Consider the following 18,319-nt stretch of genomic DNA (forward strand, 5'->3'; position numbering starts at 1 on the left):
TGCAAAACATACACTTTCCTTGAGAAAATGTGGCAAAAAACCATCTAAGGAGATTTTTTTGACAGCCACCTGAAGTCTAAATGTTACAGAGTTGCTCAAGTTTTATCTGTTTACTTTTAAAGTAACTTGCATGATGAAGATGCTCGAGGAAATGAAAATAAGCTCTCCCACATTTTTAGTTCAGCAGGCATCACTGGGAACTGCAGAGGAGATCTGAATCCTGGAGCGAGTCCTCTGTTCTCCCATTGAATTGTTCTTGACATGAAAGTGATTAATCTGGACACTGCGGACAATAAATCCTTTGTGAACAAAACGGTCCAGCTTTGTTTACAACAACTGGATGTTTCTATAATCCTCCCGTTAATATTTTCCCTCCAGTGTAAAAACTACACACTTGGAGTTGGGGCTTTTGACACAGAGCAAGTGGAGATGCTCCCACGTCTGGACCGTGCTGTTGGCAATGCTTCAGAGGGCGTCAAAGCCGGAGCCTGCAGCATGTCCCACTAATGGGACAAGCCAAGGGAAGGGCAAGGTCCTGCCACAGTCAAATCAGCAATTTCTCCAGAGTTACATGGATGCCTGTCACAGAGCCAGAAACTAAATCCTAGTTGTCCAAATTGGCTTTCATTACCTTAACTACACACTTACCCTTCCTTTATTATTTCCTATCCTCTTTGACTTGCCAAACATTTAAACAGCACTAAAAGGAAGAGAGCCAGTGTGCTGGTGTTGTATTTGCTGCTCTCTATACACAGCTCTGCCATAAATTATGCCAGCAAACCCCTTGATCGGTACATGGAGTAAAGCTTTTTGGGTCGTGGCAGAGAACAAAGGATGCTGGGTCGTGCACAGAGAGCGTATGGAGCTTTGGTTTCACTTCTGAAATACTGTGGTAAACTTCAAAGGAGGACCAATGCAGAATTTAACAAAAAAACTGACCCCAGGCATCAGTTGATGTTCATGACGATGGAAATACTCTCTGGCTCTCCAGAAACTCTCAAGCACAGAAAGGGCAGGAGTTGCTTGACAAGAAAGCAGTTTTATGTAACAGAGTTTGGGCAAGAAACACTTTCTGAAACTTCACCATAAATTAAGAGGTTCATTTAAAGTGACCATTAATAAATAATGCAATTACTACTATGGATTCCTCGAATTTGTTGCTTGATTCAAAATCTGCTTTAGTATTGACAGAAGTTCGGTCATACTAAATGTTTCAACGAGCTCGCTCTTCCATTAGAAACCCAATTATGTGGTTTTGCTTTATTTTCCCCTGCACAAACTCCATCTGAACATTCCCAGTACAAAACAAGCTTTCCACACTTAACTAAATCTCAGCAAGAGGTTGCACATGATCTTAGGAAGTGCCACAGAAACCATTCCCATTGCTAAGCACATTTATTGGAGTAATTGGAACAGAACCACTGCCACAACCGACAGGCTAATTCCTGCCTGGAGAAAAGACGTACACTGGAGGCTGTGATTACGCCTCACAGGCACCCCCCTGGTCTGGTATTCAGGGTTTTCACAAAAATATTTTAACATTTCACTTTTATCGAGGCACATCAATGCGACCAAGTTTCCAGGCAAAAGAACATGCTGTGGTGGTGCCAGCAATACCCTCACCCTAGCTCCAGGAACAGCACACAGCATGAGGAATTGTCTCCCCATGTCCCCAGCACTTCCTCCGTTCCTGCTCACAGCTCCAGAGCTTCCACAGAGTCCGTATACAAGTACATTTTTGCATGATTTAGGCTTCGTGGCTGTCATAATTTTAATGCAAGTTTTCCATCCCAGGCAGGCCATTTATAAAATCCCAGTGTAAAATCTTCCCCAGATGTCAGAACTGATCACTCAGGGGTGCCCTTCAGCAGCCCCACAAGCCGTGTTGAATCTTGCTGAACTTTATGAACTACTGTTTATACAAATCCAGCAAACCAACTGTGGGATCTTCAAGCATTTCCTATGAGTGATGGAGCCCTTCACGTCCCCTCAGCCTGTAAAAAGCCCCAAACCTAAACACCAGAATCGGGAAAAAGATAACCCTGGGATAAAGTGTAACTTCTCCCACAGATTTGGTTTAGTTAGGAACTGAAAAGGGCATCTGTGTGGAAAATAGTTCTCCAATTAGGGGAAATTGTTCAGCACAGAAATATTTATTGAATAATTTCAGAAAACCCCAGGACTGAAAGTGAAGTAACCAGCGGTGGATCTCCTCTGCCTGCCATAAATCAGTTCTGCGCTGCCAGACCACAGTACTCTGTGACAGACAGTCCAGATAGCGGGGATCATGTTCATAATTTCTAACAAGAAAATTATGGTCTATTAAATCCCAAGATAAATAGTTAAAGTACTCAGGTTACCTATGTCAGTGAAGAGAACAAGGGGGAAAGTTGCACGTCCTCTAACCTTCGACTGCCGGCCCTTCACCTGGGGCGTTTTCTCTTCTAAACAAGGTGGGCTCCGCCACGCCTGGCCCTACGCCTCATTCATGGAAACGGCAGCGAAAAGGGGAAAGTTTGGTAAAAGGGAAGAACTTTTGTCAGAGAGCAGGAGAAGCCGGTGACACACGGAGCGAACCCCGCGGCGGAGCGGGGCCGGAGCGCCTTCCCCGATGCTGCCGGAGCTGCGCGCCCGCCCGCGCCGCCCGTCACTCACCTCTCGGAAAAGCTGCTCCACGCGGGGCTGCAGCGCGTCCAGCAGCGGCCCGTGGCCGGCGGCGCCCCGCTCCTCCAGCGCGGCCAGCCGGCCCTGCAGCTCCGCCGTCTTGGCGCCCAGCAGCAGGCACACGGCCACGGCGGTGAGCGAGAGCAGCAGGCACAGCGCGGAGGTGGCGGTGCCCGCCGCGCCGGCGGCTCCGCTGCCGCTGCCCGCGCTCATCGCGCCGCGCTCCGCGCCGCTGCGCGGGGTCCCGCTCGGCTGCCGCCCGCCTCCCGCCGCCAGCGCATCCAGCGCCGCCCCGTGCGCGCCGCGGGCGTGGGGCCGGAGCTGCGGAGCGCCCGCTCTCCTGCGCTCGCCCCGCCAGCCCGGGTCTTAAACGGAGGAAGCGGGGGGTGGCGGCTCCCCCGCCGCCTCCCCCGCCCTGGGGAAGGGGGGATGCTCCGAGCGCGGCCCGCCGCCCCCCACGGGGGATTACGCGGAGCAGATCCCACCCCCGCTGCCCGGCCCCCCGCGGCCCCATCCCCGCCCGCCCGCGGATCCCGCGCCCCTCGGGGTCCCGGCCGTGCCGCACGGGCGGGGCGCTGCGAGAGCCGCCGCGGAGCGCGGGGTGCCGCCGGGGCTCCGGTCCCGCTCCGGTGCCGGCGGCAGCGCTGCCCGCGGCGGGGGCGGCGGCGGGCGCGGGCCGGGCGCCCTCCAGCGGGCTCCCCCCGCCGGGAGAGCGGCCCCGGCACCTCCGGAGCGTGCGACCTGAGAGAGGTGTCACCCGAGCCGGAGCTTTGTACTTTCTGCCCTACAGCCCGTCTGCACCGCGAGCTGTTTTAGAGAAGAGACCGTACCCGGAACCCCACCACGCAGTGTGAGTCACTGTTACCTCAGTGGAGTGCTCCATCCACTTTCGTGAGCCTTTGGACGAGAGAAAACTGCTCATAGATAAGCACCGAGCATCCACATATTCCGTCGAACCTTTTCCTCGCTGTTACACAGAGCATCACAGCTCTTAATTTAGCTATAAAACATCCTCCTGCAACTTAATGCTTGTCTAGTTTCTAAGCACATGGCATACAAATTTCAGTATACCGTCTGCCCCCTAGAAGCAGACGCTTGCCCTTCGAGGAGTAATTCTTACTTCTAGAACAGATGATTGAAGCCTAGGACAGAGTTAGGAAATGCTACAATGTCAGTAACATTAACAATGTCAGTTTCTAATTAAGTTTGTTAATAAAACACACACACACAGGGATAGACACAGGCTTCTTGTAGCTTTTCCCAAAGCAGTTAAACCAGGCAAATCCACAGCGTTTGCTGTCAACCAGTTCCTGCTCTCTCACATATCCTGAAGATAAAAAGAAAACTCCAGGTTTCTGTGAGACCCTCTTTCTTACCTTTCCCCCCTCCTTTGTATGAGCTTGCCACGACTTTCCTTACAAGCTCCAGGAGAGCATTAGAACACACACAGTGCCATCGTTTTGGGAGGCTTGGGTGCAAAGCATCTTGTCCTGTGTGACCTGAGCCCTCCACGCAGCCCTGATATCCAGACACTGAAGGAACGGGCAGGACTGATCACTCCTGCAGCAGATGGGTTCTGCCCCCGAGAGATGAGAAACCCAAACCTCTTTCCTGTGCAGTTTAGCCTTGAATTCAGCTCTCCCCTCACTCGGATCAGCTTCTGGAGCCCTAGATCTCACACAATCCACTTAGTGATGAACCCAGGGTGCTCACTTAAAAAAAAAGAGTTTATTCTGTCTTGTCCTCCACGTTAAGTAAGAGTGTGACTTGTTCATTACGGAAATACACACTGTTGTTAGTCTGGTCTGCCTGGCTGACCTGTCACAGACTGTATTTTGAAGGTACAATAGCTGGAAATCTAAGTGCAAAAATAGATGTGAAAGCTCTTCTACATATTTAACAGCTATAGCTGATCCAAACATGCAAAGATGACAATGGGGGGTGGTGGTGTGTGCACATAAAAATCCATGCCCCGCTAAAGACAGAAGCGCTGAGGGCAGGGCTGCAGCACCAGACCCTGCCCCAGGACGCTGCTCAGAGCACCACACCTTCCCTGGGGAGCCCAGGGGCCTTGGGCTCGTGTGCCTGCAAACCAACACCGGGTGTAGATACTGCAAGGCCTGCAAAAGCACTTGGCACCTTGCTGCAGGTGCCACACTAATCCTGAGAGTGCTTTTAAATTTACTGGAAGAAGTCAAGTCGATTTAAACACAGCTTTGTAATACGACTAGGCTATACTCCTTTACCAAGCACAACAAATTTCAGTACCTACACCACCAGCTAGAAGCACTCTGCAGGCAAGAGCACACCATCTTTCCCTAATTTCGATAGAACTGTTTTATGGTTACGGTTTTATTGTTACAGCAGCATATAAACTTTTCTCCCCCATCTGCCTTTCATTTGCATTGCTTAGCTGATACACTGAGCCAGGTCCTTGCTTTGCCTCTGAAGCTGTGGATGGAAAGCTCACTGTGGGAAGGAGTTTACTCTTGTCCTGGTTAGCCCTACTGAGCTGACCTGCATGGCATAGAGACTGTTATATTTTCTGTCACACCAAGCAGAAACAATGTCATCAACACAGACATGCAAGGAAAGGAGGTGGCTATGATGAGCTGTAATCAAGCCCAGGAGGTGGCACTGGTAACAGAAGATAAGCTTTCAAAGCCTGGCCCAGCTCTATTCTACCCCCAGCTCAGAGATATGCCTGTCTGGAGCCTCTTGCAAATGAAGCTGCCTTGACATCAATTTAAGAATCTTACTGTGTGTTAGGGCCAACTCAGCAAGCAGAAAACCTGAAGTCAGGCTCCTGTGGAGCCTGAAACAATTTAGTTTCCTTCCTTTGAAGAAAGGCTTGTGCAGTAAAGGCAAGATTGAAAAAACAGACCAAACTTGCTTATTATGATCAGAATGGACTTTTTTATGGAAGGCTCTCTTCCTACTGCTCAGAACACCACACTTACTGCCAAATAGATTAAGAGAGTTGTGTAAAAACCATCAACTTATAGACATGGGAACCCCAAAACTCCCAAAGTACATTAATGGGTCTGGGAAAGTTGCATCATTTTCTTCTCAACCCAATACCAGAGTCCAGGAGTCACAACTGAGGAGTCACCTCCATCCTGTACAGTCTCAATGGCAGCATTTCTCAACTCTTTCTCAGCTCTCAAGGTCACTTAATTTACCAGTAACTACAAATAAAGCTCCACAGAAATGTACACTTAAGACTTCAGAATGATCTCATTACTGCAAGAATTAAAATACACCACAATTCTGTGGCAGGCTGTATTTCCCTGCAGCAGCACAGTCTAAAAACTTACTACGAAAATAGTTCATTTTTAATGACCAGAAACAATATTGAAAGCAGGAAATGTTACTTTTCAGACCTTAACTAAAAAGATTAGCTATGAATACTTAACACCAAAAGCATCAGACAAGTCTGCAAGAGCTAATTAGCAGCTGGGGAGCAATGCACCTATTTGACAGAAAATCTGGGAAAAAGGTGACCCACAAAAGCTACCTACTTAGGATTCACACTGTATCCAACTATGTTTCAAAATGCCATCAAACTGTTATATACAGCATAATTAGGTGGATCTTTTCTTCATGACTAATAAAAGTGTTGGGTAATGTTTCCAGAATACCTTCAGCCAGCCCAGAATCCTCACCTACAGTCAAGAGGGGGCCCACTAGCATCATCTGTAAAAGGAGAGTGATGCAGACTTTCAAAAATGAAAATTACTTTTATTTTCCACTTTGATACCCATAAGACTACAACTGCTCAACGAGGTAAACATAACAGTTATACAAAACATATGTAATTATTTACAGACTTAACTGTACAAAATAATTTAAAGCTTACAAAAGTTTCATGCAACCTCTGCTGACTGACTGACACAGTCTAGGAAATCTCCTTGAAGAAGCATAGAAGATCTTTGAATTCATTTATTTAATGGATCAAAAAAAGGATGCTGCAAGGCTTCATCAAGAGTAATTCTTTTGGCTGGGTCATATTCCAGCATTCTGCGAACAAGGTCAAACAGACTTTGATGATCTGTGTCTTGGCAATGCATGAATTCCTGAAAGAAAAAAAGCAGGAGGTATTTTAGAGAGAGCTTTCACAACTGCATAACAGAGCAATAAAAATGCTGTCTCCTACCTTCAGAGGCTTGCAGCGTCTCCTGACGTACCGGCCTGCAGAGCTGTGCTCATCCCAGTCCAACTGGTCATGGTGAAAATAATGTTTTCTGCAGGACAAGGCAAGTAACAGTAAGTCAATGTCAGTGCACACAGCAAGCAGATGCTTTTCCAGGAAGTTTTAAAACACCACTAAGTGTTTTTGCATGTATCTCTGCATTTGGGAGCTAATATTTATTTTAGTGTGCATTTGTTCAGAGATTGGAACATTTTTTATTAAATTTTTTATTACTGCTGCCACAATAATCAGAAAACAATAGGGTTTTTTTTTTTTTTAGTACTATTTTAATCTACTGCAATTGCTGCTTTCCAAGCTTTTCCCTGTTTTTCAAAATGCACTATAATACACTGGATAACTCTAACAAATAATATACATTACCCAACCCAGAATTACTGGAATTCTTTTCTAACATGAGTTACAGAATTATCTACATGAGCTGGCAAGAGGACAACTTATGTAAGAAAGAAAAGAGACCATCAAATCCCAGGACTTCTAAATTTTGCACAGAGAGGTCAGGGGAGAACCCTGTGATGGCTGCTTTTTCTTGCCATGGAAGTGAGAAATTCCTGCTGCATGGAGTTGTCTTTGAGGAAGGAGACAGATCACTGAAGCACATGTCTGAGGGATATGGAGGGGCAGTAGAAGAGGATGACAGCTGCATTAGCAAGCAAGGACCCTCTTCCTCCTTGCACTAATTATTGTGATGACAACATGTTCTTTATGCTCGGAGTTTCAAGAAAAACTGATGTCTGATACTGTTCTGATGACTTTACCAAACTTAGCTTTAAAGACTCAGGAACATTCATACTCAAGTTACAGTTCAAAGGGCTGACCATATTAAAACCAGAAAAGACTACTGTCACCTACTTAAGGTAATAAAATGCCCATGGATCTCTGTTGATCTGCAGCACCTCTTAGCTTACAATAGCAACTTTGGAACTTCTCTTGTAAGAGAAAACACTGGGCAACTTACCAATTCTATAATCAACATACCTGGATTTCTTGATCATGTGAGTGGGCAAAGGCCCCAGTATTCTTTCCATCATTGCCAGGTGTTCTTTACTATCATGTGTCTGTGTGGAAAAAGCAATGAAAGCCCTTAGCACATTTTTCTCCTCTGAGCCACTTGCTAACAACACTCAAACTACAACCAAGATTTTGCCAGAGCACTGTCACAGTATCTTTAAACACTGCCACCTTCAATTATTGAAAACAGATTATGCAATGACAACACTTTGCACAGTTAGGATGACCCTTGAACAACAGTTCACAAAACAAATATTGTACAAATGTTTTCTTTACTCTTAATTTCAGCAGTATCATGGTAGTTTTCTTCACTCAAAATGCCAGAAAATATCATCTTAGATACTCTGAAGGAGATATCAAAGATGCAACATCTTCCTGTATGGATGCTGGTTTTCCAATCTCATCTATATAACCCTTAAAAGCCTAAGGGGTTGTGCCTTTTACAAAGTTACGTGCATGTCACTGAAAGATTAAAACCAGTAGTCTGTAAGAAACACATTCTATTTAAGCTTATGTACACACCTGAAACACTGTAAATCCCAGGTAATATTCAATCAGAATACAACCAATACTCCACACATCACACGGCTGAGACCATCCCAGTGCTGCAAAATAGGCAGTTTGTTTTATTAATTTTTAGTATATTCTCAAAGTCTGTAACCCACAAAGCACATGCCCAGTTTCCACACATTTACTGATGCCCAACTTAACCCCCACGTGTTCCTCAAATTCTGATGTTTGTTTCTGGTTTTAGAGTATTTCTTTTACTGTTTACTCTCTATCATTTTACTGCCGCAATCTGAGAGATGACTGATTACCACAATCATGAGCAACTGCTGCGGTTTACGAAGTAAAGACATCTGAATGAACTGCAATGAACTTTCAGAAGATTTAAGTCTTTACTGACCTAAAATAACCTCAGGAGCTCTATAATGTCTTGTAGACACTAATGTACTATGATGCTCATCATCAAAAGTTGCACTTCCAAAATCAACGACTTTGATGTCTGTGTTTTTTAAAGTGCGTTCATCTCGTTTCTGCAAGAAATCAAAATGCTGTTAATATTCTTCAAAAGCATGCTTAGGCAAAAGACATTATCACATTATCTTCAAGGTACCAGCCAGCACAAAACGTGTAACAAAACAGTTCCTCCAAATACTTTAATTCCTGTGCAGCTCAATGCTGCAAGGAAGAAGAGTGGGTAACAAAGTGATTTAATCTTAATACCCAAAACAGCTGAGCAAAGACCATTTGCAGTAACAAGGGCTCTTTTCCTCCTTTGTTAACCTTAAGCTAACTTCAGTTACTTGTTATCTCTGTCTCAACGAAGACAGAAGTAGTGCAATTCAAGTTGGGAGAAACAAAGAACAAACTTACCATTTTGGCATTGTACTTCACTATGTAATCAGACTCCACAAACAAGATATTTTCAGGCTTTAAATCTGTGTGAGTTAGTTTATTATGGTGTAGAACTACAAGGAAAAAAAAAAGAACAGTATTCCATAATTTACACGTTGAATTCCTAAAGGAAAAACCAAAATGCATCCATATATTTGAAAAGAGTATTGAATTTTACTTACAGTTTATAGACTGGCAAATTTGATAGGCCATGTTCCTAATGTCATTAATATGAAATGGCAGAAAACTGTTTTCCTTAATAAAGTCATAAGTACTGAGCCCCAGTAGCTCAAAAACAATACAGACATGGCCATGGTGATCAAACCACTCCAGCATCTGGACGCAGCGGCTTGAAAGAGAAAACAAACAAAGAAAGCAAATTAAAATCTCCTGAATAATTACTTTCCTCAAATCCTTGGTGTGCTGACTACTCAAACTTCCTACTTACAAATTGCTGCTTGGATCCATGTTGTTCAAGTGTTCCAACACCTGTATTTCTGAACGGGCTGCCTCCCGGTATCGACCAACATTTTTCACTATTTTAACTGCTACGTGCATTCCTCTCCTTGAAAAGAAAGTAAAGCATGGCAAACTGGATCAATTATTGTTAAATACCCACAACCCCAAAGCAGCTTGATTTTAATAAAAGAAAAACAGGAAGATTAAAGGTCACAGAGAATTATGAGTTGGATTAGAGGAATTTGATTTAAGCATGCTGCACTCAACCAGAACAGATTTTATAAAAAACAAGCAATCCTGATCCTTCCTTTCTCGAATACTTATAGTATATGCTTTATTAGTGACTTCTCAGTGTTATTCTGCCTCAGATGAGATAGTAAACATTGGGAATCTGCCAACAGAATGATTAAAAATTTCAAAGTTCTCATTTGATCAAAAATTCTACAAAAACTTGATGGGTTTTTTTTTTCCTGCAACTTGCACAACTTGTCCTGGCTCTTTTCCAGTGCTCTTAAGGAATCAGGGGAATTGAGTAATTTCTGAAGTTTGGATTATGAGCATTTTATATCAGTGAAAACTGCCCTGCACTGAATGCCTGCATGCATTCAGACTGCAAGGCTGTTACTTGAATGGAACACAGTCACAGCTCCAAGCGTCCCATTCACTCTTAGACAATTTCTCTCTCTGTAGACCTCTTTCAATTCTAACAACTTCAGAACATTCTGTCCCCTCACAACACGATCTCAACCTCCAGAACAGAATTAACTTATGAAATGACAGAACTAACAAACCAAAGGTAGAGGAAAAGGTACAAAAACCACGTCAAAGAACTGCTGATATAAAACATACAGTTAAAATAGTCTAACAACTGCTGGAACATACAGAATTAATGGAAATACAGTTAAGTTTCTTCTCCTCCACCAGACATGCCACCACATGGAAGCAATCATTCCAATCATTAAAAAAGTACTGGATATTAAGTTACTGTTAATTCAAAAAAACTTTAAAGGAAAATTTTGATTATAAAAATTGAGGAAAGCAACAACTGCTTTTCAGAAACTACTTTCACTAATAACCAAAACTATGTTCTCAGTATCTCACTGGACCATCTTAGGAAGTCTCCCAAACTAATGCTGTACTATTTAGCTGCTCTCACATTCTCCAGTTACAGCAGCAGCACTTACTAGAAACAGAAAAAGGAAACAAAACAGAGTTCTCAATCATTCAAAAGGGCATTTAGACTGCAACTTTCTCTTAAATAAAGTATCTTTGATCTTTAATTTCTGATCTAAGTATCTTTTATCATGAGATCCACTGATAAAGATAAGCCAACACTTACATATCATGATCTATGCACTCCACTACTTTTCCAAAAGCACCTTCTCCTAAAGTCGCAACAATTTCATCTAAAAAGAACAAAGATAAGTTAGAACTATACAACTATTTAAAGGAAAATGAACATATTAATGTAGATTTTAAAATGTGCCATTACATAAGCATAATTACTTTAAATTTCAGCATCAGAATGCATTATTTTATTGGACAGGAGTCATGAAAACAGTTAGCCAAAAAACTATCTCTTGTTCTAATCTCAAGTTCATTTACTAATTGGAACTTTTTGAACACAGTATTTAAATTCTACAGAAAAGAAGATATGCAAAAAAACAAAAAAGCACAAAAAAAAACAGAACAAAAAGAGCAATGAGATTTCTTTAGCCCCCCTCCTCTGACATACTATTCTAAACAGATTTTTTTCTGAAAAGTTTTTTAAAAGTGTTGAAAAATGTTCTATACATCTTGCTCTTAGAACGTCTCCACTTTCACAGATCAGGTGACCCTCCTCATCATCCTCTACACTCCTGGATCTTTTCCTTCGGTGACTCTTCTGGAAACGGCACCAAGATCGTCCAGCCAATCAATATATCAGAGTGAATTCAGGGCAGAATACGCAATTCATTCAGCGGGGAGATATTCAGGCATTCAGTTACACACCAGGCCACGAACAGTTGGCAGGAGCAATTTCAAATTCAGTCCCCAGAAATTCACAGGGCACAGTTTATGTTACAGAAGAAAAACATGGCAAGGAACAGATTTTCAGATAAATACTTAAAGTGATACAAGCAACAGAAAAAAAAACAACACAATTTTGTCTCTCAAACAGTGGCATAATTGAAGACAGATTAAGACTGCAACACTGCTATTTCTAATACTTTGCTAGCAAATAGCAAAAACCAGTATTTATTTACATACCTAAGCTCTCAGTCAGGTGAAATGTTTCTGTTCTTGAAACATCCACTCATGTAAACGATTTTACTTCCCCCCACGTTTAGAGGGGAGAAAAATTACTCTTAAGTCCTTAATCTGTATTATATAATCTAACACAGCTTGCTGTTCTACTGCAGGAAAGTGGTATAAAACACCTGGAGCTGTAGATGCACCAGTGGGCATCATGACAATCATGAGAAATTCAGACAGCACACCTTCAAAGAAGGCAAGCAGCAAACTTATCCTATCTCACTAAGACATTAGCTGCCATTAGCTGGGCACAGGGTTTATCAAAGCATTCTGGAATTAGGTGTAGAATTGTTCACAACAATTTACTAGACATGCACATTCATACTTTCAATTCATGTTAAAAAGGCATGTCATCTTAACTACTTTTAGCAGTTGAGTGGATAGCATCTCACAATCTGCCTGAAGAAACACTGTTCACTAGGCTGCAAAGCTAAGTGACAACTGTACTTTAAAACAGGACAGCTACCTCTGTTCAATTTCAAGACATTTTTCAGATCAATCCCAATGATTTTGACTACCAACCAGCTACATTCCCAGTGTACAAAACTAGTACTGATGATCCCAGCCCCCCACCCAAAACTGATCCAAGAATCTCAACTAACAACATATATTCACATGCTCCACAAACAGACTCAAATAAATACAAATCCTTTTTTAATAATGAATTTCTTAAAGTACCGTGGATCAGGAATTGCAGCTCTAGCACTCATTTAAGAAGTCTATTACCACTATTTCATTAATAATAAAGTTAAAAATTACTCATACCGAATGCGATTGGTGACTGGAGCAATGATGTCTCTTATGCTTCCTTTTATGACTACTTTTCCTGCTCCGACCAGAGGATTTGCTATAGTGATGATGGTGACTCTTTTCATAGTCTCTGTGATAATGCCTGTGGTCATACACTTCACAGAAGTCATTTCTGTATTCCTCAACATATCTCCGGTCATGATGGTCTCTTTCATTTATGGCTCTATCGTCCAAATAATGACTGAAAATATATTTTAAGTGAATGTTCTCCACTTCAAAAACTTGAGGTTCCAACAAGATAAGTGACCTGAGCTGAGTTACACAGTATCTGTCTTTACAGCAGAAATGCTTTTTAATTGAATCCCTCCCCAAAAATAGTGGAGCTTTTGATGTTACTTTATTAGGAATTTAACAACATTGTCAGTCTCAAATACATGGCAGCCATCCACATGAACAATGCACCATCTGTCCACAGTTCACATAGTAAGAAACTCAGACTTAAAAAGGAGAAACACTTCCTAAAATGTACTGGGCAACTTCACTACAACCTTAAAGTCACATGATAAACCACATTCCATACAGAAATCATCCCTCTATGCTTTCAAAGCTCCAGGTGTTAAAACTCAGAGACTGAGAGAAGCAGCATCATTCTAAGTGCTCTGCAACCAACATTAGAACCTCAGTTTATCTGGAACAAGGATCTTTTGCACAGAAAACAGACCATTAAGAAAGCCGCTGAGGCACAGAGTTCCCTTACTGGTGTACACCTACTCCTTCCAGCATTTTAATTAGCATGAGTATGAGCTTTTAAAAGAATTCCATTGGATTTTGTCAAGGAGAAAAAAAATCAAGACAAAACAGAAAAATACATATTTCCAGTAAAAGCAGTGTGGGAGAAAACACAAATCACTTCCAAATTAGTAAGAGAAATTCATACTTACCATTGTATTAAATGATTAAACAAACCTCCTCCTCCTTTTGTTCACATTAAACTAAAAGGCATCCTTTTCACTTGAAATTTAAATTGATTGTACTCAAAACCAAATATTTAACTGACACCACTGAGACACACTAGTAACATTTACCTGCTTTTAGTCAAGAATTTGTATTTAATGGTTCAGGTTCTGTGTTAATAGTTACCTATCAGGCTTGTCTTAATCAAGCCAAACCATAAGGAACTGACAACTGTGGGCATTCAAAAACTCCTACCCTGAAAACAAATTTACTTCAGACATGGTAAGAAACATTTGCACTACTCAGTTCAGAGTGTTATACCTTTCTGAAATGCGACTCGGTTTATAGTGCTTGCTCTCTTGGCCACTGCTGTGGGACCTCTTTCTGCGTTTGCGGCTGCTGCTGTGCTTCCTCTGATCCCAGCTCCTTCTGTCGTCCCACTCAGGACAGTGAGATTGCTTTGAATGCCTCATCTCCCACTGGAAAATACAATAATAATAATAATTTTAAAAGAATATCAACAAACACACAAGTCAACAATGGTAGTTTGAACAAGCATGACAGAATGAAAAGACCCGTTCTTCCTCAGCTGCCTCCCCCCATTATTTCGGTTTGGCGAGCAGACACAGCTCCCTCATCCCAAAACTAATGCTGTTATGAAACACAAACCAAGATTAAATAGGCCAACTCATCTTCATTTAATAGCTTCAAACATGTCATTATAGCCTGTTTTAAATAAACTCTCAAGTGACTAAACACAATAGCATCCTTAAAGAGCCTTGTGTTGGAAGAAACCTTCCTCTCCAAACATCCTCTAACAAGAAAACCTGCATTTAGGTCTTCCTACTGTACTGCAAAGTTACTACATGAAAATCAAATATGCACAATCAGTCTAAAAACTCCTCTCACTCTATTTACAGAACACCAGGAAACAGTCACTTTTTAGCAACAACCACCATGAACTCCGATGGATTAACACAACTTTGGAGCACCTGGAGCCAAGTCACAACTTTTACACCCTGTTAGCATGCAGGACTGTGGGTGTTCTACAGTTCAGCTGATTTGCCAAAGACAAAACCCACCAGCTTCTGTTGCTGGATGTTAGGTGCAGGAATTCTTTGTTCAAACAGGTACATGCACAACTGAAAAAAAAAAAAAAAGGCAAAGTAAAACATGGCGGTAGAATTCAAGAATGTAACAAAACCAAATGTTATTTGTTTGCTCCTGTGCAGATGTTTTTTTTGAAAGTAAGAATAACCTCCTATATCTATTCCAGTATATTCCAAAGAATGAATTTATAGAATATAATAAAAAATAAAAAGTTTCTGCAATAAGCAGGGACACTGAGAACAGTAGTTAAGAGACAATGACAGCAACAGAGTAGAAAAATCGTGACTGTAAATCATGTGTAAATTGTGCAAATCCGTGTAAATTTACAGAGAACAATGCCTCTATACAAAGAGAAGGCACTGAGATGGAAACTCCCAGAACATGCAAATGACAGGCCTACTCTAAAAAAAAAAAAAAAAGGTTTTTTCATACTTTCAGAAAATCTGTGAGAGGCTGGTAATTAAAAAAAAAAAAAAAAAAACCACCCTAAAAACACCTACAGACATCTGCAACAATGTTTTTAAAATCAAAAATATATTTCCAAACTGTGCAAAGTAAGTGCCTTGTATACATTTTGGGTGAGTCATGATTCACAAAACCTTGGTCACTTGCGAGATTCTAATAAAAAATGTAGCAAATGAGAAACAAGAACACCTGAAAAACTGAAACCAACTCGGTGTTTCATTTACGTGTTTTAACTTCTCTTCTTACAGAACTCCAAAGCCATTTTCCTCTATTTTCTCCTTACATAACTCAGGTTCCAGTTACTCCTGAGGTGCAGAGCTTTACACACACACTCAGTTATAGGTGAACTGAAAAATCTACGTATGGTTGCTTGGGTTTTTTTTCTTTTCCCACTTGGCAGAAGACAAGCTCCATTAAAGCTCTGTAATGAACAGCTATCTAAATAAAATCACCATTAAACTGTCCTGCAGAGCACGGCTTGAGGGCAAGTAAGGATGGATATCTGACACAGGAAACTGGACAAAATGCTTTGTTGAAGACTAACTGCTGCTTAACTACAATCAAATGCACATATCATTAGTGAAATCAAGAAAAAATTTACAAATTCAGTCCCTAAAGGAGCCAAGTAAATTTAAATGAGGAGGGAATGGACAGAATCGGTCTGAGGCCATTTTAAGGTGGAAGCCACCTTAAAATCTTTGACTACTGTGCTCTACCTGATATTATGCGCCGAAGAACTTCACTTATGTAATACTGACAGCTGCCACGAACATATGCATTCCTGCAGCATGTGGAACTAATCCATATCGCAGGCAGTTTTCACTCCCACATTTTGCCATAAGGTTCCTCAAGCAGGAGCCATTCCCCTTTCGAACAAATCCGTACACACATAAGGGCCACGAAAGCCCCGCCGTAAGCTGCCTACACAGCAATTTCTAAATGCCTCTCCTCAAAATCTTGGCAGGCGGGGGAGGTCAAAGGCTTTTCCTTTGGGATGGCCAAAGTCCGACCCCGGGGATCCTGGAGCCGCCACCCCACGCCAGGGGCAGCGCGCCCACCTCCACGGCACGTTTCCCCCGGGAGGCCTCCGGGGAAGGAAGGGCCGGGCTCCGCTGCCTCCTGGGCGGGCGCCAGGCACGGCTGAGCCCAGCTCCGCCCGCCCCTGCCCTCCGCAGAGCCCCCGACAGAGCTCCTGTACCGAGAATCCTCCTCAACATCTCCTGTACCGAGAATCCTCCTCTCCCCTCAACACCTCCTGAAACAGCGCTTGGTGCGCCCCGCACCGCGGAGACAACGGAAGCAGCTCTCCCACCCCACCCCCTCTTGCCCTGGGTCCCCCTCCGCTTCCCCGCTTCTTCGTCCCCCCTAGAAACCAAAAGGAGCGAGGAAAAAAAGCGAAGGTGAAAAGAGAACGAAGAAGGGCCGCCCTCACCACTTACAATCGCAACAGAAAGCGAGCGAGCTCCGTGTCCGCCCTGCGCGTACAGACAAAATGGCGGCTGCGAGCGCGGAGAAGCGGCTTCCTCCTTCTCCCTCGTTCTCGCGGCGTCTGTGCGCCGTGACGTCAGACGCACGGCGTATGTGCGGGCAGGGCGGGAGAGCCAGGAGAGGCCTCGCCCCTCAGCCCGCCCCTGGGGCGGCGCCGCCGCCATGGCGGCGCTCTGAGGGGGCCGGGTGGTGTTCGTCCTGTCCCACCCCACACGCTGGGTTATGACTTTACTCATCTTCTTGGCTTTCTAAACCAGCCTCATGGAGGAGTTCAAGCATCGAGGGGCAGTTCAAAGGCCACTCCAGACCTGCTTGCCAGTCCTTCTCTGGTGCCTCATCAAACGGGTGTAGCAGCCCAGAAATCACCAATTAGTGCCAGTTAATTCCTTCTAATGAGCTCCTCAAACGCAGCGTTCGCGCCGTTTGGTGCGTGGGCTGATTCCGCAAGTTAGGTCTGGCTTCAGGCCCACAATTCTCTGTGCGAGCCATTCCTGTGTGATGCTCCTTGTAAAAACCCAATAAAATATTTTATCTGCTGGAGCCTGCGGCTGGGCACTGCGCCCTCCGCCGTGTTTGCAGGGGTTTGCTGTGCGGATCCTGAGTCATTCCGGGGCTCTATGGGACGGCGGATGGAGCTGAGTCATGGGCCGGCAGAGATAAAGCCCAGTGTCCGGGCCCGGGTTAATGCTGGGCCGGGGAAACAGTGTCACCTGTTCCTCCTGCCGCCACTCGCACGGGATTTAATGAGCCCAAAGAGATGGTTACGAAGTAAAGGAAAGCCAACCCCCAAATAGGGAAACGCTGAACTGAAATGCAAGCTTCAGATTTAGGAGCTCATGATGTTTTGTCTGGGAAAAATCATAATTTCTGAAAGTTAATGGGTAAATTGAAAAATTCCTGAACTCAGCGGCTCCTTCCCAGAATAATTTTAGTGTTACCTGTAACACAGCAAGGTCTTGCAGCTGAAACAAAATCCAGAATAGCTAAGGTGTAATGTACTTTTAATTTAATGGGTGGTGTTGTCTTTTTAATGTCAGTCCCAAATAACATAAGTAAATTGGTCTAAAATAAGAGCATACTTTTGCATTCGTGGTTTTAAAATTTTCATTAAAATTCATTTGCCAACAAGCATAAGATAACCATTGAAACCTGTTTTGCACTAGAGTGGAAATCCTGTTCCTCTTCTTGGGTTTCTTCGTGTTCCTTAAAAAATAAAGAGAAACTAAGATACAAAGCATTGACACCTGTTTGTTGCCCCCTGTATTTTAAAAAACCTTTTAACCTCATAATTCATGTTGTATACCAAATCTGGTAATGCCAAATATGGCTTTGGTGCCATTGCTTCACTGTTTCTCATTTAGCACCTAAATGATTGGTTATTATTTATAAAAAACTAGTAATATCTGCCAAGCATTAAGAGTTTTCCCAACATCTGCTGATATTGTCTGAGGAATTCTCTCAGACTGCAAGCAGCAAAAAGAAGCATAAAATTAAATTTACAGAGAGTGAACGTGC

At 43.1% G+C, this 18,319-nt stretch overlaps 1 protein-coding gene across 3 annotated transcripts; it reads right to left on the reverse strand.

Moving 5' to 3' along the window:
• Positions 1–6,384: 6,384 nt before the first annotated feature.
• On the reverse strand, positions 6,385–17,433 carry CLK4 (CDC like kinase 4). Of its 3 annotated transcripts, none has more exons than XM_066329095.1 (14): positions 16,756–17,432; positions 14,824–14,883; positions 14,063–14,220; positions 12,803–13,028; positions 11,537–11,627; positions 11,082–11,148; positions 9,732–9,848; positions 9,466–9,632; positions 9,263–9,357; positions 8,793–8,922; positions 8,408–8,490; positions 7,853–7,932; positions 6,821–6,908; positions 6,385–6,740 (listed from the first exon to the last, which is right to left on the reverse strand). In XM_066329095.1, exons 1-14 carry the CDS (start codon positions 17,038–17,040, stop codon positions 6,603–6,605), a joined length of 1,785 nt encoding a protein of 594 aa, XP_066185192.1. In that variant the 5' UTR covers positions 17,041–17,432; the 3' UTR covers positions 6,385–6,602. The 3 variants fall into 3 exon arrangements, with proteins under 3 accessions (XP_066185192.1, XP_066185194.1, XP_066185193.1); XM_066329097.1 differs by having other exon boundaries at positions 16,749–16,880; XM_066329096.1 differs by lacking the exon at positions 14,824–14,883 and having other exon boundaries at positions 16,756–17,433.
• Positions 17,434–18,319: the final 886 nt, after the last annotated feature.

This window comes from Sylvia atricapilla, chromosome 14 (assembly GCF_009819655.1).
Source record: "Sylvia atricapilla isolate bSylAtr1 chromosome 14, bSylAtr1.pri, whole genome shotgun sequence".
Taxonomy (NCBI): domain Eukaryota; kingdom Metazoa; phylum Chordata; class Aves; order Passeriformes; family Sylviidae; genus Sylvia; species Sylvia atricapilla.

What these genes read in the sequence shown, in the direction of transcription:
- CLK4 (XM_066329095.1), bottom strand. Translation starts at nt 17,040, where the DNA reads ATGAGTAAAGTCATAACCCAGCGTGTGGGGTGGGACAGGACGAACACC. An exon ending in GAGTGCATAGATCATGATAT is followed by an intron (nt 9,849 to 11,081) that starts GTAAGTGTTGGC and finishes TTTCTTTTCAAG; the next exon opens with GAGAGGAATGCACGTAGCAG. An exon ending in GACGCTGCAAGCCTCTGAAG is followed by an intron (nt 6,741 to 6,820) that starts GTAGGAGACAGC and finishes TTTTTCTTTCAG; the next exon opens with GAATTCATGCATTGCCAAGA.